The sequence below is a fragment of the Lithobates pipiens genome, unplaced genomic scaffold (genome assembly GCF_037356315.1).
Source record: "Lithobates pipiens isolate NorthernLeopardFrog02 unplaced genomic scaffold, aLitPip1_a1.2 Scaffold_22, whole genome shotgun sequence".
NCBI classification, from domain to species: Eukaryota; Metazoa; Chordata; class Amphibia; order Anura; family Ranidae; genus Lithobates; species Lithobates pipiens.
In genome coordinates, this window is record NW_027507784.1 from 250872883 (window position 1) to 250900344 (window position 27462).

The 27462-nt window shown below is 42.2% G+C and overlaps 1 protein-coding gene across 1 annotated transcript in view; it reads right to left on the reverse strand.

Moving 5' to 3' along the window:
- SMG1 (SMG1 nonsense mediated mRNA decay associated PI3K related kinase) overlaps positions 1-27462 on the reverse strand; it is a gene marked incomplete in the record, with an annotated part of 420057 nt that overhangs the window by 334617 nt on the left and 57978 nt on the right. Inside the window, 4 exon segments of the mRNA XM_077448938.1 lie at positions 192-310; positions 5818-5979; positions 25225-25355; positions 26680-26949. Coding sequence (XP_077305064.1) covers positions 192-310; positions 5818-5979; positions 25225-25355; positions 26680-26949 — 682 coding nt within the window.

Here is a 27462-nt window from a genome sequence, read left to right on the forward strand (position 1 = left end):
TGTGCCACTGTCAACATCTGAAGGTAGCTATAACCCACTAATACTTAAGGATTTGTGTCCTATGATGTACGATAAAGAAATAACATTTTTTGTTTTTCAGCGAAGTTCAGCTTTAAGTAGTCACACATGCTGACTTTTAGAAGGCTAAAGGTGGAGTAACCATTTAAAAAAAAAAAGTAACCAGAGCTTACTATTTGCCAGTAGTCCTTTGCAGAACTTGTGGAAAGATGGTAGTGAGAATAAGGGAGCATATGTGTCAGATTTCTTCATAAGCATGGCAACTTCCAAAGCCCACACCATTAGTAGTTTCCTAGAGAAAGAAAGCAACAAGGGCATATGAGATACAGATTTAAACACCTGAGCCTGTGTACTCTGCTCATCTCTAGATGAACCCTTTCACAAAGGGCTATCAAGACTTATTGTACCAACATGTTGATTATTTTAAAACAGAGGTGGTCAATCACTCTACCTCTACTGGAATGAATGAATAAAAAAAAAATGCAACACTGAACTCAGGACCCTGCATTTACTATATCTGGTCTCCCACAGAACATGGAAATGCAATTTTAGTAAATATAAACTGCTAAACACCCTCTCTCACCAGAAGTATATTATATAAAAAAAATTTTTTTTATAATATATATATATATATATATATATATATATATATATATATATATATATATATATATATATATATATATATATATATATACACACACACATATACACACACACACACACACTATATACACACACACATATACAGTGGGGCAAAAAATAATTTATTCAGCCACCAACTGTGCAAGTGCTCCCACTAAAAAAAAAGATAAGAGGCCTGTAATTGTCATCATAAGTATACATCAACTATGAGACACAAAATGTCGAAACAAATCCAGACAATCACATGGTCTGATTTTTGAAAGAATTTATTTGCAAATTAAGGTGGAAAATAAATATTTGGTCAATATAAAAAGTTCATCTAAATACTTTGTTATATATCCTTTGTTGGCAATGGCAGAGGTCAAACGTTTTCTGTAAGTCTACACAAGGTTGTCATACAGTGTTGCTGGTATGTTGGCCCATTCCTCCATGCCGATCTCCTCTAAAGCAGTGATGTTTTGGGGGGCTGTCACTGGGCAACACAGACTTAACTCCCTGCAAAGGTTTTCTATGGGGTTGAGATCTGGAGACTGGCTAGGCCACTCCAGGACCTTGAAATGCTTCTTACAAAGACACTCCGTTGCCTGGGCGGTGTGTTTGGGATCATGGTCATGCTGATCCAGCCACGTTTCTTCAATGCCCTTGTTGATGGGAGGAGGTTTGCACTCAAAATCTCACGATATATGGCCCCATTCATTCTTTCATGTACACAGATAAGTTGTCCTGTTCCCTTTGCAGAGAAAGCCGCAGAGCATGATGTTGCCAACCCCATGCTTCACAGTAAGTATGGTGTTCTTTGGTTGCAACTCAGCATTCTCTCTCCTCCAAATACAATGAGTTGTGTTTCTACCAAACAGTTCTACTTTAGTTTCATCTGACCATATGACATTCTCCCAATCCTCTTCTGGATCATCCAAATGCTCTCTAGCAAATGTCATATGGGCCCGGACATGTACTGGCTTAAAGTGGAGGGCCACCCTGAAAAACAAAAAGTACATTAAAAATTAGCAAAAAAAATAAAAATATCAGAAAAAAATATAAATATTTTTTTTTTTTTTTTTTACTTACCAGAAATGCCTGTTGCTAGGCATATGATCCTAATCTGCCTCCTCTTCCTCCTCCACGGTGATGTTCTGTCTTCTTTCCTCCATGCGGTGTCTTCTGGGTAATGGGTAGCGCTGTGTTCTGGGAACTGTGTCCCAGAACACAGTGCGCCCCATTCACAAAGCGCTGCGCGACTCACGCATGCGCAGTAGGAAACGGGCAGTGAAGCCGCAAGGCTCCACTGCCTATTTCCCTTAGATAGAATGGCGGCGCCGGGACCCGAGAGCCGAGGGACGGGTCAGCCTCGGGCAGGCGACATCGCGGGCGCCCTGGACAGGTAAGTCTGTTTATTAAAAGTCAGCAGCTACAGTGTTTGCAGCTGCTGACTTAAAAAAAATTTTTTTTTTTTTAAAGCTGGCCCTCTTTAAGCATGGGGACACATGGCACTGCAGGATCCGGGTCCCTGGTGTTATAGTGTGTTACTGATGGTAGCCTTTGTTACGTTGGTCCCAGCTTTCTGCAGCTCATTCACTAGGTCCCCCCCTGAGGTTTTGGGATTTTTGTTCACCGTTCTTGTGATCATTTTGACCCCACGGGGTGAGATCTTGCATGCAGCCCCAGATTGAGGGAGATTATCATTGGTCTTATAGGTCTTCCATTTTCTAATTATTGCCCCCACAGTTGATTTCTTCACACCAAGCTGCTTGCCTATTGCAGATTCAGTCTTCCCAGCCTGGTGCAGGTCTACAAATTTTGTTTCTGGTTTCCTTCGACAGCTGTTTGGGCTTTACCATAGTGGAATTTGGAGTGTGAGTGTTTGAGGTTGTGGACAGGTGTTTTTTTTATACTGATAAGTTCAAACAGGTGCCATTAATACAGGTAATGAGTAGAGGACAGGGGAGCCTCTTGAAGAAGATACAGGTCTGTGAGAGCCAGAAATCTTGCTTATGTGTATGTGACCCAATACTTATTTTCCACCATAATTTGCAAATAAATTCTTTTAAAAATGTGATTGTCTGGATTTGTTTCCACATTTTGTCTCTCATAGTTGAGCTAGAAGAGTCAGACCTCAACCATAGAAGACTCATCAGAGGAGCCAAGAAGACCATCCGAGAGGACCCCAACTATAGAAGACTCATCAGAGGAGCTTCACATCAACCTCCAGACCAGGACACCATGAGCCAGGTAACTGAGATATTAACCCACTAACCTCTGCCGCGGAGTCTGTCACAAGAGTTGGCTGGAGAAAAAGTTATCATCTGTATTCACTATGTATTCTGTATTCACTATAAGCGATTTTTGCCCGATTTTTGCCCGAGAGTGCTGGGCAATACTGTTGGTGAGTGTTCTAAACGAGGGGGGCACGAACACCTAGGGTGCGGTGGAGGCTTTGCGTTTTATGGACACTTTGCTATAGAACTTTCACTGGAGAAGGAGTTTTTGAATTAATGTTATCATATATTTTTTTTATTAGACATTGAGTGTGTCTGATTAAGTATCGTATTTTTGAGACCAAATTTCTTTGGGACTGCATATCGTTATTAGAGCACCATTTGTAGCAGAAAATATTTTGTTTTATTTATTTGCTCTATTTATGTTTTGCCACTCATTCACTTTATTTTTTATGAGATTCTTTGATTCTTATCACTTATTGGTTGCTATTTAATCACAATTTACTTTAATGTTTATTGTATTGTATTTATGCACATGCGTTTATAATTTTCACGTAGTTTAGTATTGGACATTGTAGTACACTGATATTTAGCAGTGTTTTGTTTGTAGCGCCACAAGGTGATTTTTGTAGTGTTTTGGGCAATTTTCCTTTTTTTTTCACCTTCTGAGAGACATAGTTGAGCTATACCTATGATGACAATTACAGGCCTCTCTCACATGCCTCCATGTCGGCCGCAGCCCTGCTCTGTCCTCTCCCCCCTCCCCTGTCAGCACCATGTCAACGCCACCCCCTACCATCCTGCTCCTCAAATTGTATTACAAATAGTAACATGTTTTTTACTGTAATGGCCCCGTGACTGTGCTGAATAAAAACAATGCTGTATATACCTTTACAAGATAGAAGAACCGCGCTATTCAACACCAGAAGTAAACAAAAACAAAAAACGGCTAAATACAGATCCTCTGTATGTCTTATATGTCTATATATATCTATCTATCTGTATATACCTTGTTTACAGAGCGCTGATCTGCGCTCATTGACCTGCCACCTATCTTCTCTCTCAGCCCGACAAACAGTGGGGCAGGGTTGCCTCTTGTCCTCCCCTCCTGACTGACGCCAGCGTGGGGATCCCCTGCCTCGCCCACTGCATCTGTCGGGCTGAGAGAGGAGATAGGCGGCGGGTCAATGAGCGCAGATCGGTGCTCTGTAAACAAGGTATGTACGAAATTTTTTATAAAAGCACATTCACGGGGGCCGTTACAGTAAAAAAACTGAGGAAAATGTAAAGTTACGTTGGTGGGTTAACAACCACATTAAGTGCATGAAAACAGCTTAAAGCGGAGTTCCACCCAAAAGTGGAACTTCCGCTCATTGCCCCCCCCCCAGTGCCACATTTATTACCTATCAATGGGGGGGGGAGGGGGGTTTCAGGATACCCGTCTTTCACAGATATGCTGTACCCACTTCCGGAAGCCTCAGCCACGGGTATTGACTTCACCGCAGGGCTCCCTCCCCAGCCACTGGACCAGTAGGAGAGAGGAGCGGCTTCTTGTGCATGTGGAGTAGGGTTACTGGCGTGAAACCGTAAGGCTACACTGCCGGGTTCTCTTACTCACAATGGAGGCGACAGCACCCGACAGCTGATGGAAACCATCAGCTGCAGTGTCGACATTGCTGGACTCCAGGACGAGCAAGTGTCCGATTATTAAAAGTCAGCAGCTGCAGTATGTGCAGCTGCTGGCTTTTAATTTTTGAAGTGGTGGGCAGACCTCAGCTTTAAATTAAATAGTGCTTAGGGTCAACAAGAAAATATAACCCATCAATCTAAGGCGAGGTGGGCTGAAAAGAACCAAAATGGCACTCCCCTAAAATCAAAGCACATTATGGCTTTCCTGAAACAGTACTGATGATTACTTCCAACACAACTTCCAAAAACAGTGTTCTTTCCATGTATTGGATAATGGGTGGGATCATTTTTTTTGCCCCTTGTCATCTAGAACAGGATTTATCAATCTTTTTTCAAGGCACCCTTTAAAATTTTGCACAATCCTGAGGCACCCCATTTTAAAATGCAATTAAGTAAAGCAACATTTTTACATAAACGCACCATCAAGACATGTAAGATGCCCAACATTAGAGACAATTTGTACAAAGCATATAAACCTTTTCATACTGGTTATGACTAGTATAAAACAAGGATGTTATGCAGGTGCTTAAAGTTGCACAATAAAAACATGCAGCTTTGTGGTACAATAAAAGTCACACTTGATCCACCTGCTGGCTTGCTGACAAATTTTGGGCAATTCTTCAGGCATTTTGCGACAGCACCCCTGAAGAACCGAGAAAGCACCCTGGTTGAAAAAGGCTGTGATAGAACTACTGGTTTATAGCACAGATACAGAATGTAACAAAGAATCCTTTATTTGGAAAAGACAGCTTCTGGTGAGACATTATCATGGCATACCCTGAAAACAAACGACACCCTAAGCATCTGTGAAAAGGAGATTGAACAGCAGGGGGAGAGATGCAAGAAAATGTCTAAGCGAGTAAATATCCCATAGATTACATATTCTTTAAAAAACAGAAAGAGTATGGGTTTAGAAATCTGCAAATAGTAGGATGTTCACCAAAAGGGCATGAACATACACGCTCACAGTGGCCACTTTTTTTTTGTGGCACTGCATCTGCAAAGCTCACTTTGCAGATCGCTTTACTCTGACAAAATATGAAAGCTTATAGGGAAAAGGGTATACGCTTTCTATATGAACTGTATTTAAATTTCAAGCCACACAACTCAAGAAAAAAAAAAAAAACATACAAAAATAGGACAAACCAAATTTTTTCAAAACAGGAAATGTGCCCTGTTAACTTATATTATCAGACAATATACAGTATTTATAGACATTTCACACAACCAAGAAAATAAGTAGGTTTACCTGGCATCCTGGTTAAGGTTGTCTCTTTTGAGCAACATTCCCAAGAGATTCAAGATGACAGAGAAATGCTTCTTTGTGGCAGTAGTCACCGTGCTAATCACGGCTCCATCAAATAAGGAGGGAGATGAGGAACTGAGACTACTGGAGACGAAGTGATCGTGTCTGGAAAGAAAAAAATAAATAAATTTAGAATCAAAATTTTTATATGTGTATTTATATTTATTATATATTTATATATGTGTATTTATATTTATTATATATATATATATATATATTACATACATACATACATATATATGTATATACACACATATATACATATATACACACACACACACACACACATACATACATATACACACAGCGGGGACAGAAAGTATTCAGATCTCCTGAAAACTTTCACTCTGTTATATTGCAGCCATTTGCTAAAATCATTTTAAGTTCATATTTTTTCCTTAATGTACACACAGCACCCCATATTTGAAAAAACAAAACAACAAAAAAAAACAGAATTGTTGACATTTTTGTAGATTAAAAAAGAAAAACTGAAATATCACATGGTCCTTAACCACTTCCCGACCAACGCACGCCGAAGTACGTCGGCAGAATGGCACGGGCAGGCAAATGGGCGTACCTGAACGTCCCTTTAAATTTGCCGCCCTGCCATCGGGAGCGCGCCGCTGGTGGCGCGCTCCCGCGCTGGACGGGACCTCCGTGAGTACGGTCGCGGGACCCGCGGACTCTATCACCGCGGGCATACCCGCGATCGTCTCACGGAGTTGCCGAATGAAGAAATGCTGTTGTAAACAGCATTTCTCCATTCTGCCTAGCAACTAGTGACGCTGATCTCTGCTCCATGTGATTGGAGCAGAGATCAGTATTCACCAAATTAAAGTCCAACCCCCCCACAGTTAGTAACACACCCCTAGGAACACTTATCCCCTACACTGCCACCCACTGGTTAACCCCTTCACTGCCAGTGTCATTTACACAGGAATCACTGCATTTATATAGCAGTGATTACTGTATAAATGACAATGGTCCCAAAAATGTCCGATGTGTCTGCCACAATGTCGCAGTCAAAAAAAAAAAAAAAAAAAAAAATCGCTGATCGCCGCCATTACAAGAAAAAAAAAATAATAATAAAAAATTTATAAAAATGCCATAAAACTATCCCTATTTTGTAAACGCTATAACTTTTGCACAAAGCAATCAATAATCGCTTATTGCGATTGATTTTTTTTTTATACCAAAAATATGTAGAAGAATACGTATTAGCCTAAACTGAGGGAAAAAAATGTTTTTTTATATATTTTTGGGGGATATTTATTATAACAAAAAGTTAAAAAATAATGCGTTTTTTTCAAAATTGTTGCTCTATTTTTGTTTATAGCGCAACAAAATAAAAACCGCAGAGGTGATCAAATACCACCAAAAGAAAGCTCCATTTGTGGGAAAAAAAGGACGTCAATTTTGTTTGGGAGCCACGTCGCACGACCACACAATTGTCAGTTAAAGCGACGCAGTGTGTGTATGTGTGTATGTGTGTATGTGTGTGTATATATATATATATATATATATATATATATATATATATATATATATATATATATATATATATATACACACATACACACACACACACACACACACATATACATATATACACACATATATATATATATATATATATATATATATATATATATATATATATATATATATATATATATATATATATATATATATATATATATATATACATATACACACATACATACAAAGAGAGAGAGAAAGATGATAGATAGATATATCTTCAGACATGCTCTCACTCGTGATTACAAAAGTAAAGTAAATTTTAATTTCTGAAACTCTCCATTAAAGCTGATGGAGCAGGCAGTGGGCAACATACTAAAAGAATCTTAGGCAAGCATCTTCAATTTAGAGTAATTTCAAGGTTCTCAAACATGCTACCTCACTAGCAGGACAAATATAAAGTGAAAAATTGAGGCGTTAAAGCTTGGAGAGGCAAACATTTAGTTCTATTCAACCTTGCCCTGAATGGCAGTGGGGAAGAGTTGCCCAGTTCTCTGAAATAATGCAAGGTCATTACAAGAAATAAGCAACACCAGCTTTCATTGTATTGCATTGTATAACAGAACTGAATTACAATTACTGAACCAAAAGTGGTGGTTCTCCTACATTGGCTAAATATTTAAAAACAAATATCCACTACAGACAAAAGCCATGAAAAGGGCTTAAATCAAGTAGAAAAATAGGATTTTTCATCATACCTGTAAAATCCTTTTCTTCGAGTACACCATGGGATACAGTCAGGCTAATATTCAATGCCTGCTGGGTTATACTTCATCTCCAGTTGAATGGACACTGGTGGACCAAAGGTCTTTAGACCAGAAATGATCCCCTATGTAACCACGCCCGTACAGGAAGTACTTAAGTTTTGCAGCAAGCACTGAATCCTCAAAAAAAGAGGAGAGGGATCTCTGTGTCCCATGATGTACTCAAAGAAAATTTTGCAGGCAAGTATGATAAAAAAAAAAAATATACTATTTTATTTTTCATACATCATGGGACAGACTCATGCTAATATTCATTACCTGCTGGGACGTCCCAGAGCAATAGCCTTCAGGGGAGGGAAATACCCTGCCAAACAATAGCCATCAGAACTTACATGGCCACCCGCAGTACACTGCAGCTGAAAGCTGGATTCTCGGCTGCTCAAACATCCACTTGATAACATTTTGTGAACGTATGCACTAAAGACCAGGTAGCAGCCTTACAAAATTGAGCCACAGATAACTGATGGCGAAAAGCCCAGGAGGTTCTTACACCCCTAGTAGAATGAGCTCTCACCCTAAAGGGAGGAATTTTATGCTTCAGACAGTAGGCCTGAATGACCAATTGACTGAACATATTGGCAATAGAAACTTTGGACACTACCTGCCCTTTCTTGGGTCCTTTTGGTAAAACAAAAAAGGAGTCTGATCCTCTGATCTCCGCAGATCTGTGTAGTCATCTCTCTTCCGCCTAACAAGGATGAGGGAAAAAAGGCAGCTAAATAATGTTCCGATTTAAATGAAATTAGGCGGCACAGTGGTGTAGTGGTTAGCACTCTCACCTAGCAGTAAGAAGGGTCACTGGTTCAAATCCCAACCACGACACTACCTGCCTGGAGTTTGCATGTTCTCCCTGTGCCTGCGTGGGTTTCCTCTGGGTACTCCGGTTTCCTCCCACAAACCAAAGACATGCAGGTAGGTTAATTGGCTTCTGTCCAAAATTGGCCCTAGTATATGAATGGGGATCTTGGATTGTGGGCTCCTTGAGAGTAGGGACCAATGTGAGTGTGTAATGTACAGGGATAGGGACAATTGTAGACACTCACTCAGGTTGAACTGGATGGACTGGTGTCTTTATTCAACCTTACTAACTATGAAACTATGAAAGGCTGACACTTTTGGCAAAAAGGATGGAACAGGTCTTAACACGACCCTGTGGTGGTGAAGGACCAAGTACAGTTCCCTGCATGAAAGGGCCCCCACCTCTGACACCCTTCTAGCCAAGGTGATAGCCATCAGGAAGACTAGTATGCGTGACAGCAGGTCAAATGGAATTTCCTTGATAGGTTCCAATGGTTGTTTCTGTAACACAGACAAGCACCAAGTTCAAGGACACATAGGTGACCTAATGGGGGGGAAGCAAGCAATGTTGCCCTCTGAATAAAGATTCAGACCAGTGAATGGGAGGCTAAAGGCCTTTGGAATAATACTGATAGGGCTGAAACTTGACTTCTGATTGTACTCAAAGCCAATTTGATTTCCACAGCTGACTGTAGAAAAGAGGATTCTCTCCAATAACGCATTTCCTAGGATGCCATTTTTGGCTCCACACCGTGCAATATAAGCCTTCCAGACCTTATGATAGATCTTCCTAGTGACAGCTTTTCTAGTAACTACTAGGGTAGACACCACAGGTCCCGAGAGGCCACGGTCCTTTAACACCCTGGCTTCAATAGTCATGCTGTCAAATTTAGCGACTGTATATTGGAGTGGAATATAGGACCTTGAGACAGTAGATCGGGGCAATGTGGAAGCGTCCATCGCCCGTCTATTGTCAGTCTCACAATTTCCGGGAACCATGGCCTTCTGGGCTGGGGTGGTGCCACAAGAATGACTGGAACCCCCTCTCTGAATCCTGTGTAACAAATGTGGAAGGAGAGGGATTGGAGGAAAAGAATAAACCAGGGGAGTACTGGCTCCATGGAACTACTAGAGCATCTTCTGAGATTGCCAGAGGATCTCTTGCTTCAGACAAACTGCTCTACCTTGCTATTGAACCTGGATGCCAATAGGTCGACCCCTGGCCATCCCCAACGTTGTCAAATTTCCTGGCACACCCCTGGGTGTAGGGACCATTCCCCCGGGTAGATCTGCTAGTAGCGGAGATAATCTGCCTCCCAGGATAGAGACTGCCGATAGAATTGGCACCCGTCCCTCTGCCCAGGCTAGTATGTGGTTCACCTCCTTTAGAGCTGAACATCTCCTGGTACCGCCTTGGTGGTGTATATAGGAGACTGCAGGGCATTTTCAGACTGAACCCTGATAGAGAAGTCCTGAAGATCCACCATCCATGACCATAGGGCCAGTTGATGGGCAGGATCTCTTTCCTTTACCATTTCTCTTGAGCTGCGAGCACCCTCTGGGGTCACTCCCCAGCCTGAGAGACTGGCATCTGTAGTCAGTATTCTCCAAGTTACCGGATGGAAGATCTTAAGCGTACCTGAGGAGATAACATTGTATAATCCAAGACTTATCCTCTCCTGTTCCAAGCCAAGAAGATATTTCGTTGTCGAGGACTGGAATAGAACTGGGCATGGGGCATTGCCTCGAAGGAGGATAACATCCCCCTAAAAGACTCATACAGAGCCAAATGGAGGGTTATCTGGTGTCCCTTCTCTGGCGCACCTGTTTCTTCAGGGTACAGATCCTTGCGGGTGGCAAGACTACTCTTGCTTGGACCAGACCTAAATAAATACTTTAGGCCTTGAGCTGATTTTAAGGCAGACCTTTCTGTATTTCTGAACCAGCCTAAGCTTTTCAAATATTGCACTGTGCAGGTAATGCTCTGTTCTAGAGCCTGTAATGAGTGATCTCTGAGCAGGAGGTCGTCCAGATACCAAAGCACCAGGATCCCTTGGGCCCCTAAAAGACCCAGTATAGGTGTTAGGACCTATGTGAACACCCAGGGAGCTGTAGCAAGCCCGAAGGGTAGAGTCACAAACCGAAAAAAAAAAAGGACATTCCTCTACTGCAAATCGCAGGAACCGCTAATGAGGCTGAAAGATTGGTACGTGTAAATACGTGTCTTTTATATCGATGGAAGCTAAAAAGTCTTCCATCTGGAGTGAGGCAGCAATGGAGCGGGCAGACTCCATCCGAAAGGACGGTATTAGTAGATAGTGGTTCAGGGATCTTGGGTCCAAAAACGGGCCCTGTGACCCAGTTTGTTTTTTAAACTGTATAACAGGTTCACTCTTTCGGATACAGGAACCTGTATAATCATACCTTGATGCACTAAATGATGTAGTGCCTGAAGCAATAAGTCTCTTTATAGAGGATCTGAGGGAACGCTGGATCTTAAAAACCTCTGAGGTTTTTAAGATGCCCGCAACTCCAGCTAGTAACCACAAGAAATAATTGAGGTGACCCACTCATCTTGAATTATTTATCTCCGAAATGTCTGCAAAGTGCAGCAGCCTTCCCCCACACAAATGGAGTGGGGGGCGTCCCCTCAAAAGGGAGGGCTTGGTGCTGGGTTAAGAAGAATTTTGGACCCAAGGCTTTTTCTGGCTCTAGCATCCTGTTGGCAGCGGAACTGCCTTGGTGCTGAGACATTTAAGAAAACAGTCCCTGAAGTATTAAACAAGGGACGCCTGGTGCTTTTCTTCACAGGAAGTAGAGAGCGTTTCCCGCCGGAAATCTTTTGGATATATTTGTCCAAATGATCACCAAATAACCAATTCTTAAAGGGGTTGTAAAGGAATTTTTTTTTTTTTAAACAAACATGTTATACCTCCACTGTGCATCGTTTTTTGCACAGAGTGGCCCCGAACCTGGTCTTCTGGGGTCCCTCGGTAGCTGTCTCAGTTCCCCCCCCCCCCCCAAATAATTCTCACGTTCATGCGAGCTCTCTCGCATGGTGAGAAGCACTGGCGGGCGCACTCCCGTGATACAGCCAGCAGCTATAGCCGCTCACTGTATCACTCGGCCCCACCCTGCCGCTTCATTGGATGCGATTGACAGCTGCGCTGCTTTCAATCCATCCACTCCAGCCAATCGATGGCCAAGCTGAGCAGCAAAGAGGATGTTGGGGACGAGCCCGGGACTTTCGAGGGGTCAGGTAAGTAAAGACGGGGGGCTGGGGGCACCGGCACGGTCAGATGTTTTTTCATGCATGAAGGTGAAAAAACGTACCTTTACAACCCCTTTAAGCCAAAAAAGTCTGCGCATATGTACAGACAAGAGAGCCAAACGAGAAACCGGCTGTATTGAATCCTTTTAAGGCGTCAACAACAAAACACAGCACTGGAGGAATAGCCGTCTTCTTTTCAGGCAGATCATCCTCCTGGTTAGGCAGTTTGACCCGATCTTTTATGGACTGGCAGATACCAATTGCTGTAACAACTGGCTAAATAGCTGAACTTGCCAAAGAAAAGGAAGCCCTTAATAACTCCAATTTCTTGTCAACAAGGTCTTTCAAGCCCTATGCGTTGTCTAGCGGACAAGTTAAGTTCTTGTTTAAGGAAGAGACTGCTGCGTCTACGGCTGGCATGCTCCCTTAAACTTTTCATCCATGGGATATAAAAAAGGTAAAATCTTAAGAGGAAAAAAAAATCCTGGCAGGATGTTCCCAATCAGCATACACCGCCTGTTCCAGCAGGGGGTGTAGGGGGAAAGCCTGTGCGGCCTGAAGAGGCCTCATGGATCCCAAGAGGACCGTCTAATTTATTTCACATTGTTAACCACTTACTTACCTGCAGTATAGTAATGGTTGGATGTGTGAAATACAGACAGACATTCTGTTTAATTGTCAATTTCACAAGGTTATTGAGTCTACCGAGAAGTTAGCATGGTGGTATTATGTCAAAGGGACTGCACGCCCATTTTGCAGGTGTTTCTATGGATTTAAAAGACGCTCATGTAACGCAATCAGTATTTTAATATAAATTTGTTTTTCGTCAACCAATAAATGTAACTTTTGTATGATCACATGTCTCCGTGAATAAGTTTCATGTGTAGACTGCGTCATACAGATTGATTTTGTATCTTAAAAATATCCTCTTTAAAAATGAACTACTCAAATACTGTGTGGGAAAACTGTCCTTAACCACTTCCCACCCGGCCAATGTACATATACGGCCGGGTGGGAGCTGCCTCCTTCTGACTGGACGTTCAGTAACGTCCATCAGAAGGAGGGGGATCGCGCGCGTGCCCGTGCATCGGCGCAATCCCGATGCGCTCGTGTCACCCAGACACGGCGCATCTCGGATCTGCAGGAGGGCTCTGTGATTGGGCTTCCTGATCACATGACGGCCGTGTCTAATCACAGCCATCATGTGATGTAAACAGCTGGTTGCTGGGGAATCGGCTCCCCTATCCTCACACGGAAGTCGACACTGAGGAGAGGAGATCGCTGCAGCCGGCTGGTGACCAGCGAGTATGAGCTGTTTTTACAGCTTTTTACTCACTGATCACTAGTGTAATACACACATGTCCCCAAATGATAAAAACACATGTCCCCCACATATGTCCCACTAAAATCACATGTCCCAATGATTATCTGCACATATATGTACGTGATCACCTGCACACATATGTACATGATCATTTGCGTACATATGTCCATGATCACACAAACCAATTATACACTTAACGGATTTTTACCAAAAACATGTAGCAGAAAACATTTTGGCTTAAATTTTTACGACAAAATTTGATTTTGGATTTCTTTTAAAATAGAAAGAAAATAGTATTTTTTCTTCAAAATTTCCGCTTTTTTTGCGCTTCTATTGCAAAAAATAAAAAACAGTCGTGAATAAATACCACCAAAATAAAGCTCTATTTGTGTGAACAAAAGGATAAAAATTTCATTTGGGTACAGTGTAGCATGACCGCACAATTGTCATTGAAAGTGCAAGAGCGATGAAAGCTGAAAATTGGGCTGGGAAGGAAGGGGGTGAAAGTGCCCTGTATTGTAGTGGTTAAAAAGCACAACAGGGCCTTAATCACTTAATGGGACGTCCCATAGCAATGCTACTTAAGGGGAGGGAGAGACAACCCGCAGGGTACCCCCAGAATTGAGGACTTCTATTGCTGCTTGCAGTACACTGCACCCAAAGGCGATATCCTCATACCTCCTTACATCCACCTGATAACATTTTTGTGAACGTATGCACTGAAGACCAAGTTGCAGCCTTACAGATGTGAGCCATGAAGGCCTGGTGATGCACTGCCCAAGAAGCACTAACCGCCCTGGTAGAGTGCGCCTTAAGTTGAAAAGGGGAAATCTTACCCCTTAAATTCGAAGTTTGAATTATATTTTTCCGAATCCACTTAGCAACAGTGGATTTCGATGCTGCCTGTCCTTTCTTAGGACGCTCTGGCAGAATAAATAAGACATCAGTTTTAAGAATCTGAGCAGTTGTCTTTAAAGTGGTTGTATACCCACATTTTTAACTTTTACCTACAGGAAAGCCTATAATAAGGCTTCCCTGTAGGTAAAAAAAATATCTCCTAAACCTGTACGGTTTAGGAGATATTCCCCTCGGTATGCGCCGCTGACTGCAGTGGCGCATGCGCACAAGGGGTTTCTCGCCGTCAAAATCCGGCAGCAGCCGAGCGGCCAGACTGAAATCTCCCGCGCGCATGCGTGGGAGTCACGATATCGCGCCTCCGGCCACTCACAGCGCCGGAGCCGCGATACCCGGAAGAAACGCAGAGGGAGCATGTCAGCTCCCTCGGCGTGGATCGGGCCAGATGTCGGGGCCTCGTTCCAAGGTAAGTATTTCATAATGAGCTAGTATGCGGTGCATACTAGCTCATTATGCCTTTTGCTTTGCAGGTTTAAAAAAAAAAAAAAAAAAAAATGTGCGGGTTTACTACCGCTTTAAATAGATTTTCACTACTTTCACCACATCAAGACAATGTAGTGACTTTTCTTCTATGGAACATGGGGCAAGACAATATCTTGGTTCAGGTGAAAACCTGAAACTACTTTTGGCAAAAAGCCTGGACGAGAGTGCAACACCACTCTGTCCTCATGAATAATCAAATATGGCTCTACAAGAAAGAGCAGCCAATTACGAAACCCTCCTTGCTGAGGATATAGCAACCAAAAACACCAGCTTCCTTGTCAGAAGGACTAAGGGAATATGCTGTATCGGTTCAAATGGCTGTTTTTGTAACACTGACAAAACTAAGTTCAAGTCCCAAGGGCTTAAGGGTGATTTAAAGCTGAGGGCCACCCTAAAATAAAAAATTCCATTAATATTCTTAAAGATAAAAAAATAAATGTTTTTTCTTACCAGAAACCCCTGTTGCTAGGCAGTCTTCCTAATCTGCCTCCTACTATTCCACCGCACTGTTTTTTCAGTTCCTCCTCTTCGGAGAGCAGCCCCGTTACCTTCTGGGACATGAGTGTGTCCCAGAAAACAACAAGGCCATTTACAAAGCACTGCGCAGTAGAAAATGGGCAATGAAGCTGCAAGGCGACATTGCGGGCTCGCTGGACAGGTAAGTTTCCTTATTAAAAGTCAGCAGCTACAGTGTTTTTAGTTGCTGACTTTAAAAAAAAAAAAAAAAACTGACCTCCTCTTTAACTGGCGGATTAATCTGCATCACCCATTGCATGAAATCCCAGATTAAGAATGCGTAGCAAGCGTTTTTTTTTTAAATACAAATCGATAAGGCTGAGACTTAACAGTACTCAAGGCCAACTTCATCTCTACGTCTAACTGCAGAAAGGCAAGAATTCTGCCTATGATATCTCCGAGGTGCCAACCCTTGGATTCACACCAGGAAACATAACTCTTCCAGACTCTATAATGTATAGTTCTGGAAGCTGGTTTCCTTCAATCAAAGTAGAGATAACTGATCCGGAAAGCCCACGTTTCTTCAGAAAGTGGGTTTCAATAGCCATTAAATTTAGCGTTCGTAAAGTAGGATGGAATATCACCCCCTTTGAGAACAGGTCTGGCTTTAGTGGAAGGGACCGTGGATCCTCCACTGCAATCTTTTACGATTTCTGCATACCATGGCCTTCTGGGCCATGCTGGTGCTGCCAGAATTACTGGTTCTCTTTCCAACTTGATCCTACAAAGAAGTCGAGGCAGCAATTGAATAGGGGGAAAAGCATAGATCAGCGAGAACTGATCCCAACGTATCACCAACACATCTGTTCTGCATGCGAATGGATCCTTCGTTGTGGAAACAAAGTTGACTAATTTTATGTTGAAATGGACACTAGAAGACTTATGTCCGGAGTCCCCCATCTTTGATAATCAGCCCGAAAATATGTCGGGGTGAAGAAATTCTCCTGGGAATAACTGCTTGCGGCTTAAGTAGTTTGTCAATTCTCTATTCCCGGAATAAAGACTGCTGATAGGCACAGAATATTTCTTTCTGTCCAAGTTAGAATATGGTTCACCTCTCTCTGCATTGAGAGACTCTTGGTGCCACCTTGCTGATTGATATAGGCCACAGCCATGGAATTGATGGATTGGATCCCGACAGGACAATCCCATAACCTGGAAGTCCAGGCTTTCAGAGGGGCATGGCTCTTTCGGTTTTTGAACACTGTCCTTTGACAGCTGTCTTTTCTGTTGTTACCACTTTCCAGATAACTGGTTTGAAGGATTTACCAGATTGTTTAGTAACCAATTGAGACTTTGGGAACCCCCCTGGGGACAGCCGCATTGGCAAGTCCAAAGCTTGAATCGTTTTATTTCAAGCAGATAGAATACCGTTTTGCAATAGTCTCAAATTGAACTGGGCACAGGGAACTGCTTTGAATGAAGCCACCATCCTTTCTAATAACTTCATGCAAAGGCGAATGGAGGGAATCTCCTTTTGATCTGACCATCTGCACCAACTTTCTATTGGAGCTGTGTTTTGTCTGGGCAAGAACACCCTTTTTCTGGGCTGTAGCTATGATCAGACTCAAATACTCCAGCTTTTTTTTTGCGGTTTTAAGGGAGACTTTACTAGGTTGAAAACGTAACCCAGATTTTTCCAGGTAACTGGTTGTAATACGCACACCTTACTCCGAACACCGATTGGTCTATTAGCAATAGACTGTCTAGGTATGCCAAGACTGTTTATGCCTTGGGCCCTTAACCTGGCTAGAGGTGGGGCTAGCACTTTTGTGAACACTTGAGGTGCTGTAGCTGGCCCGAAGGGCAAGACTACAAACTGAAATGCTGCTGTTCTACTTCTAACCGCAGAAACCTTTGGTAAGTGGGAAATATATGGACATGCAGATATGCATCAATGATGCCGATAGACGCCAGAAGTTTTCCTTCTTGTAGGATAGAATCTACTGACCTGATTGACTCCATAGAAAGGAGCCTATCTTCAGGAACAGATTTAGTTTCTTTAGGATCTAGAACGGATCTGTTGAATTTCTGCATGGATCTGTACATGCACAGTAAACGCATGAAAAAAGGCAGTGAAGGTTTTAAGGGTAGAACAAGTTCCCCCACAAACGGGGTTTTTAGGCAGCAAAAAACAGTAATAGATGCATGTTAGAGTAATATGAAAAATATTTGGTAAAAAACATGAGCTCCACCTGAACAATTAAAAACGGACTCTTATATACAGAGTACAATGATATCGATAGACGTACACTAACAGACACAGCTATAAATTACACTGTATAATATAATAACAGTAAAAATATATATAGTTCTAACGCGTTTCAACCCCCTGGGGGGTCTTCTTCAGAGAAATGGTGGTCTGTTGATAAAACAAAAATACACTGAATAAATATATCAGGTGTTATTTGTATTGGGAATACCTCATATTTGTTAGTATAATTTACCCAATGGTGTACTTCCAAAGAGATAAAATGAGTTGTAATACTTTTGATGGAGTTCCCCCATAGGATGGTGCCTCAATATCCTTCACATGTCTGGAATGTTACCCGGTCCATATCTACCGCCAGGATGCCAAGGGGAAAGAAGGTAGCGTCAGAGAACCAATGGCGTGGCTCACGAGAGGTCACACGGATACCACACCCCCCATAAATAGGGAGTGGGTGCAGATATGGGTAACCGGATAGTGTGGTAAGTCACACCTGCAGTAGAATCCCAACATAAATAGAATTAAGAACATATATTTTTGGTATATGAACACAGGGTGTATATATGGCATGAAATCATCATCATACCCATAATCTATGTATATAGAGAATACAACCCTGAGTGTCTAAATGCCGATGTAAGTTGCTTTAAAAAAGGAGAAAACGAAAAGAAAGGAGAAGACCTTACCCAGATACGGTTTCTAAAGTGCCTGAGAAGGGATATGTGTGTATGAGTGAACCTAATATTGACAGTGCATGAAAAATTACAAAGATTAATGTGATAAGTGAAATACTGAAGTATTTCACTTATCACATTAATCTTTGTAATTTTTCATGCACTGTCAATATTAGGTTCACTCATACACACATATCCCTTCTCAGGCACTTTAGAAACCGTATCTGGGTAAGGTCTTCTCCTTTCTTTTCGTTTTCTCCTTTTTTAAAGCAACTTACATCGGCATTTAGACACTCAGGGTTGTATTCTCTATATACATAGATTATGGGTATGATGATGATTTCATGCCATATATACACCCTGTGTTCATATACCAAAAATATATGTTCTTAATTCTATTTGTGTTGGGATTCTACTGCAGGTGTGACTTACCACACTATCCGGTTACCCATATCTGCACCCACTCCCTATTTATGGGGGGTGTGGTATCCGTGTGACCTCTCGTGAGCCACGCCATTGGTTCTCTGACGCTACCTTCTTTCCCCTTGGCATCCTGGCGGTAGATATGGACCGGGTAACATTCCAGACATGTGAAGGATATTGAGGCACCATCCTATGGGGGAACTCCATCAAAAGTATTACAACTCATTTTATCTCTTTGGAAGTACACCATTGGGTAAATTATACTAACAAATATGAGGTATTCCCAATACAAATAACACCTGATATATTTATTCAGTGTATTTTTGTTTTATCAACAGACCACCATTTCTCTGAAGACCCCACAGGGGGCTGAAACGCGTTAGAACTATATATATATTTTTACTGTTATTATATTATACAGTGTAATTTATAGCTGTGTCTGTTAGTGTACGTCTATCGATATCATTGTACTCTGTATATAAGAGTCCGTTTTTAATTGTTCAGGTGGAGCTCATGTTTTTTTACCAAATATTTTTCATATTACTCTAACATGCATCTATTACTGTTTTTTGCTGCCTAAAAACCCCGTTTGTGGGGGAACTTGTTCTACTCTGATCTGTTTGGGGTGAGCAGCACTCTCCTAGCTCTGTGTAGCAGTGTGTTCTTTTCGATTACTGTGAAGGTTTTAACCACTTCCCACCCGGCCAATGCATATATACGGCCGGGTGGGAGCAGTCTACTCCTGATAGGACGTTCAGGAACGTCCTTCAGAAGTAGCGGGATCGCGAACGCGTGTGCCCGCGCAGCGGCGCGATCCCGATGTGCTCGTGTCACCCGGACACGGCACATCTCGGATCGGCAGGAGGGCTCTGTGATTGGGCCTCCTGATCACATGATGGCCGTGTCAAATCACGGCCGTCATGTGATGTAAACAAACAGCCGGTTGCTAGGCAATCGGCTCTCCTCTCCTCACACGGAAGTCATCGCTGAGGAGAGGAGAGCAGAACGCTGCAGCCGGCTGATGATCAGTGAGTATGGGCTGCTTTTTACAGCTTTTTACTCACTGATCATCAGTGTAGTGTCAACACACAACACACCACACAGTACAAACACAGTCCCCACATATGTCCCCAAAACACACATGTCCCCAAATAATAAAAACACATGTACCTAATAATAAAAACATGTCCCCCACATATGTCCCACTAAAATCACATGTCCCAATGATTATCTGCACACATATGTACGTGATCACCTGCACACATATGTACATGATCATTTGCGTACATATGTCCGTGATCACACAAACCAATTATACACTTAACGGAATTTTTTTTTACCAAAAACATGTAGCAGAATACATTTTGGCTTAAATTTATGACAAAATTAGATTTTATTGGATTTCTTTTCAAATAGAAAAAATAAAATATTGTTTTTTTCCAAATTTCCGTTTTTTGCGCTTATATCGCAAAAAAAAAAAAACGGAGTCGTGAATAAATAACACCAAAATAAAGCTCTATTTGTGCGAACAAAATGATAACAATTTCATTTGGGTACAGTGTAGCATGACCGCGCAATTGTCACTGAAAGCGCTAGAGCGATGAAAGCTGAAAATTGGGCTGGGAAGGAAGGGGGTGAAAGTGCCCTGTATTGTAGTGGTTAAGGAACCTAAGAAGAAACAGAACTATCTGCCTCTACTAGAGGTAGTTTGAAAAAGGCACAATCCATCTCTGTAAGAGATTTGTAACAGCAGTCTCTCAGATTGCGAGGCTGAAAAACTCCAATCGTTTCCTCCGCAGAGGAGTAATCCGTTTGCCTTTCTTTCTGATCACCTGAGGGTAACCCCTCATTCTCTAACCACTGTTCCCTTGATAAGGGATCTAAGGTGGGGAGGGAGATCTAACACGCTTCCTATCTTTGGATAGCAGATGCAGTTAAATTCACAAATTTTCCTTCAAGGCCCTGCAGGGAAGAGGAAAAACGCATTTTCAATCATGTATACGGGGCTGAATGTTTTCTCCTCTAGAGTGACGGTGGAGGCCGTCATCACTGCCTAGAAGCAGATGCCCCTGGCGCAGCGGAAGGAGTCTGTTTAAATAAAAAGGAAGATTTTTGTGTTTTTTGTCCAAAAGAAGGTATAAAGTGTACCTTTCCTGCTAGAAATCATTTGGATGTATTTGACCAAATCTTCCCCAAATAGTCACTCCCCATGAAAAGGGAAACTAGCCAGAAGCCTTTTTGCAAGATGCTTCGGCTGACCAACTTTTTAACCCCAGGGGTCCTACGCATGCATTTTAGCACAAGCGCAAGGCGGGAAGCTTGGTGGATAGATTTTAGGGCTGCAACGAACGATTATCTTGATAATCAATTAGTTGGCCGGTCATTGTTTCGATCGATTAATTACCTAACAAAAAAAAAAAAGAAGAAGAAGAAGAAGTGGGTCAAATTGACATTCATTTTCAACCACAGTGATGGGAAAATTTGGAAATAGAAAACTTCTTGGTCAAAGGAATTTTCAGACAGTGTGTGGTTTTTGCTCAGATATGAAGTGAAAATTTCAAACATTCTTTCATTCAGCAAATGTACAAAGATTTTTCATCTGAATTGTCTCCCCTGAAAGTTGATCCGTGTGGCCAGCATAAGGCCCGGTACACACCTATGCAGTTTTTTCTTTTGATCTGTTTCTGCAGTGCTTTTTGCTGTGAGTTTCGATTTTTGCAATTTTTTTCCCGACAGATTAAAAAAAAAACACACAAATTGCTGCAAAAACGCATTACATTCTTTTCTGCAGCTTCTCCATTGAAGTATATTGAACGAAAAAAGCACCACTTTGCGTTAAAAGTCCCAGACCCTTTCCAAATATGCAGTGGCTGAAAAACGCACAGATATGAATGTGTCCCATAGGAAACCATGTAAATGAACTGTAGTGAGTTTCTGCAAAAAGCACCAACATATAGATGTGAACCAGGCCTAAGACGTTTAGTAACATAATGGGGTTAAAAGACAAAAATTTGCCCTTTATGGTACATAAAAAAAAAAAGCAGATAATCACTACTGCAAGGGGTTCATTTTTTTACTGTAGAACAGAGAAAGTAATATTTACAGTAGTGATTACATTTTTGTACTATAAAGGGCTCATTTTAGTTTAACCCCATTATGTTACTGCCCGATTAATCTATTATGAAAATAGTTGTCGATTAATCGATTAGTTGTTTCAGCCCTAATAGAGTCTTTTATGGTGTCTATGGCAAAACACAGCTCCTTTGGTAATTCAGTTAACTCACGGGCCTTTAACAAAAATTCCAGCTCATCTGTTATATCCTTAAGCATTTGTGCATTGTCTACTGGACAAGTTAAAGCTTTATTGATGCTGGAAATCGCAGCGTCTACTGCTGGTACTTTCCATTTTTTTGTAAATTTTTCCTCCACGATAGGGAACTGAGAAACTCTTCTTAGGGAGAAAATGCTTATCCGGATGATCCCATTCAGCATAAATAAGCCTTTCTAGTAACGCATGAAAAGGCCATAACTATTTTTTTTTTTAAACTCAAGGAAGGGACCAAACTTACAGCTGACTGTTAGGAGTAGCATAAAAAAATAGAACGAACCATCTCCGGAAGAGTTTGTACCATCAATCTGTCAGATTGCGCGGTTAAAATCGGCTAATTTTTTTATTTCTTTTTAAGTGATCGCCTGAGGGTAATACCTTAGATTGTGCCCAGTGTTCCCTTGGTAAAAGGGTTTGAGGTGGGGGGGGGGGGGATCTAGAACGCTTCCCATCCTTTTGGATGGAGGATGCAATTAAAGCCGCTAATCTCCCTTCTAAGCTCTGCAGGGCAGAGGAAAATGCATCTTCAGTCACATATACAGGGGCTGAAGTGTGAAAAGCAGTTGCACCAGTCTGTTCCAAAGACTCACCCTGGCTTGCCATATCTGGTATCTCGGGAGAGGATGACCGTATAGAGGCATGACTGGAGTTCCCAGCGCCTGTCGTTGGAATGTTTGGTGCCTTAGTAGTAACCTTGGAAGCCATAGCGCTAAGCACAAAAGCAGAGGTACTATTTGTAGAGCACAGAGTAAGAAAAAGGAGGGGCGGGTGGGGGGAAAGGAGAGGTAATGGATTTGGCAGTTTTGAGTCTTACAATAAGTGTGATTTAGCCTTTAGTGCCGTCACACTGAAAAAAGCGAAAAGAAAAAAAAATGCTAAAAAAATTAAATAAAGAATAAAAATAAAATGATCAGGATGCAGTGTACCACACTGTACCTGTACACCTAGCCCCTCAGTTTCCCCAACTGGGAGGAGAGGAAAATATGATGCTAGGACACACCATGCTGTTGTGGCTGGACACGGAGCTGCTGAAAGGGTATGTGTATTCTTATTCCCTCTAGAGGAGACTTCAAGGCATTACAATATAATATGAAAGAAAACTCATAGGTAGATTTTGCAGTTCCTAAGCTTTTCTCTTACCTTATCCTCGCTGCAGGATACTGCTGAAAACAGATAGATGCAAACTTCACCCATCACAGTGGACAGCGTAGTTAAACCTAAACCTTCCTTTTTAATAGGGGGTTCCACTCCTTTGGACCTGTATAGCACCCTTCAGAACAACTTTAGGTAACGTAGCAAGATCAAAAAGAGTCCTGGCTCCTAGGGTTCAGCACTCAAAGAGAAGCGTTACAGGCAAAACTTTGTTCTTCTATGCAAGGCCCAGGTATCATCCTGTGGCCGCAGGGGTATGGATGGATCCAATTGTGGAGGTTTTTAAATCCAGCATGGGATCCCTCCTGGAGCTCCTCAGAGCACATCTTCACTCGTGAACAACACCTTAGACACTGTTGAAAAAACTGATGTGCTCCACGAAGGAGGAAGGGTTATATAGGGAGTGAGCTTCCTTGACTGGGTATATCAGTGTCCATCACCTGAAGGTGTTCATAACCCATTAAGTAATTACTTAAGGCTCTGTGTCCCATAATGTATGAAAAAGAGTACTTGGGTGTAGTATTAAAAACACCTCAGAAGGGAGACCCTTTAATAGAACTCACCACGCCCTTATGCAGCTATCCTGCTAAGCACCTAAGCCTGCCAAGCAACACTTGGTGGCTCACGTGACCCGGGTAAGGAGAAATGAACCGCTGCAAGTGCCCCTTTGGAGTCTGCTCTGTGTATCACAGCTGCCTTCTGGAAGCACCACATGCTTGGCATATACAGCTTAAATAAGCTTGCTGTGCCCAGGAACGTTCTGTGCATGCGTGCGCATCAACGTGCTGGTCCCACGGGCGTAGCTGTATTTGTGTATATGACGCAAATCTTTGAATGCCCAGATAAAGCTCACTGCACATGTGCGGCGAAGCTGCGTGCGCCAGTGCCACCAAAACAACTGCTGAGCACAGCGGCATTCTTGCAAACACACGTGCGCCATGGTGAACCAAGGCGTAATGGCGCACCATCATACAGGTAAAAAACAGCCAAACAAGCAAAAAAGGTACACTTTGCAAACACCCACTGATTGTTACAATCACTAGGACATCCCACAATAATAAGTAAATGGGTTTCACTTACCCATCCAGGCAAAGGGCAGCTTAGAAACTAAGAGCCCAAACTTCACCCATCATGGCGGGTTCCTGTCACTTGAGGACCTTCAAGGACTGGGCACCTTTTTCATGTTTAGGGTCCACTCCCTTGGACCTGTACAGCACCCTGCAGGATTGCCTTAGCACTGTGGTGTCCAGGAGTCCATTTTGCAGGGTCCAGCACCCAGAGGCCACATTACAAACAAAACCTCACAGGATCTAAAGTATTCTCTGCGAGGCTTGGGTACCATTTATCTAAGCATATAAAGCCTGTGTCAAATGTATCCGACCGGCCAACCCCTTGATTCATTTAAGAACAGTTAGTGGGACTAGAGATCTAGAGCTCAGAGATCTTAAAACAAACCGTGCCATCCACCTTGCAGACACTCCTGTATGGGAGGGGTTATATAGGGGGTCACTTCCGGACTAAAGATCTTTGGTCTACCAGCGTCTATTCACCTGGAGATGAAATATAACCCAGCAGGTAATGAATATTAGCCTGACTGTGTCCCATGATGTATGTAAAAGAAAGGTTCAATAGAGTATATAAGTGTTGCCACACACTGTACTCAACTCCAATGTACCGTAAAAGATGGGCTTCAGCTCAAATCCCCGTGCATCAGTCACACGCCTCTAACATGTTTCATCCGCATAGAGGACATCTACAATTTAGCCCAATATGGGTGAAACATCTCTGAGAAGCGTGACCAATGGGCGGTAATTTGAGCTATATTGTATCTTGGCGAGAGATGTGCTATATTGTGTCTATATTCTGCCAGCATCAGAATATAGACCATAAACCTGGGAAAAAACTGTGGGCTGGTTAAGGTATTTGCAAGTAGAAACGGCATTAGAATGAATACCTTGTACAATGTGAATACAACGTATAAAGCACTGCATACTGCACTGATGGATAGTGAACGGCTATGTCCTCGTGAACGATCATTAAATTCTTGCTCAGTAAAGCAAACACTGTAGGAGAGAGCGCCCACATCTACAAACCAATAAAAAAAAAAAAGAAAGAAGAGGTTACATTTCAGTGGTAGAAAAAAAAAAAAAAAAACAAGCACACACCATACACATTCAATAGTGTTCTACTACATAGTCCAGATAGGCAGCAGCTAAAATATATTATATATATATATTTACGTTCTATCTTGTTTACCGCTTCCCGACCGACGCACGACTATGTACGTCGGCAGAATGGCACAGACAGGAAAATGGGCGTACAGGGACGTCCCTTTGAATTTGCTGTGGTGCCATCACGTGCGCGCCAGCACGTGTGACGGTCGGGGGCCCCCGTGGACTCAACCGCCACAGGGATCGTCTCACGGGGAGATGCCGATGTAAACAGCATCTGACCATAGCAACAAGTGACAGTGATCTCTGCTCCCTGTGATTGGAGCAAAGATAAGTGATCTGTAAAACAGCCACGCCCCCCAGTTAGAAACACGCCCCTAGGACACACTTAACCCCTACAATGCTACTTCCTGGTTAACCCCTTCACTGCCAGTGTCAGCTGATCGCTGTCATTACTAGTAAAAAATAAAAAAATGAATAAAAATCCCATAACACTAACTTTTATGCCAACCAATCGGTTATTGCGATTTTTTACCAAAAATATGTAGAAGAATACGTAATCGGCCTAAACTGGAAAAAACATTTTTTTTAGATTTTTCGGGGATATTATAGCAAAAAGTAAAAAATCTTGTTTTTTCAAAATTGTCACTTTTGTTTATTGTGCAAATAAAAACCGCAGAGGTGATCAAATACCACCAAAAGAAAGCTCTATTTGTGGGGGGGAAAAAAAAAAAAAAAGGACATCAATTTTGTTTGGGAGCCACGTCGCATGACCTCGCAATTGTCAGTTAAAGTGACGCAGTGCCGAATCACAAAAAGTGCTCTGGTCTTAAGCCAGCAAAATGGTCCGGGGCTTAAGTGGTTAAATAAATTCACTTAAAAAAAAAAAAACAGCAATGTCTTTTTTTTTTTTTTTTTACACACATTCAGCTGTCAGAGGGGAGGTCCCACTGACAGCTTAGTCATCATTTCCAGGCCGCTCCTTAAATACCTAACGTTAAAGACTCTGGTGGCCAATGGCTCCAAAAATTTGCAACTGAACCACATCTAAAATCACAGCTTAAGTGCTGAACGGCTGCTTCGGAAATTCGCTGTAAAAAAAGGGAGCACCGGACATATGTGAACCTAGCCTAAGTGAGTAAAGTTTAGAGTTATAGCAAGATTAGATGATAAAAAAAAACTACCATGGGGGAGTAAAAAAAAAAAAAAAAAAAAGGAACATTGCCAATCATACATACCCCAATTAGTGAGTTCTTGGCATTTCCAATGGTCGTCAAAATGCTTAAGTCAAAGTCAACAACAAACTTTGCATTGTTCACACTGAACGTATGGTTCTTAAAAGCCTCATGCTGAATTTCAGCACAAGCTTCAGGTAGCTGCAGGCAGGTCAAGAGGCTGTTTAAAGCACATGTCATTTCTCCCAAAATCAGTTTGTACGCAGTCTCCAAAACTGGAATGTTCTTCAGGGTCAGTACTGCCTGGTACAGTGCATGTGCTGCATCTATTACCTGAAATTTAAACAGAAAAGTCTGTTATATTAAGGCTTCATTAAGACATGAGGTTGGGGGGTGGTGGCAATTATTTTTTGTGCCCGCCAACCACCCCCCCCTTAAGCAGAAGATGGGGATGTTTAGATTCCGCGGTCATGATTCATGCTTGTGGCAAAGTTTACCAGACATGTAGCAATTAGTGGGCGAGAAAAGCCTGCAAACGATACATTCAAGCAAAAGGGAACGCCACAAATGCCGGGCAACTGTGTGGGGTTAAAACTGGCAGTGAGGAGTCATTGCATCTCTTCCTCAGTGCCTGTCAGCCTCTGAAGCATGATCCAAATGCAGACTGGGCTTCAGAGAATTGAGATTTAGATGCATATCTAAAGCTGGTCAGACTGTTTAAATCATGGCCCGACTGAGATTTGAGCTATGTATGGGTAGGCTGAATGTATCCAAGTTGTTTGCTCAATTAACTTCAGTACAACGAGCCTGATTTCACATGCAAATATTGCTAGCGGCTTCTATAGC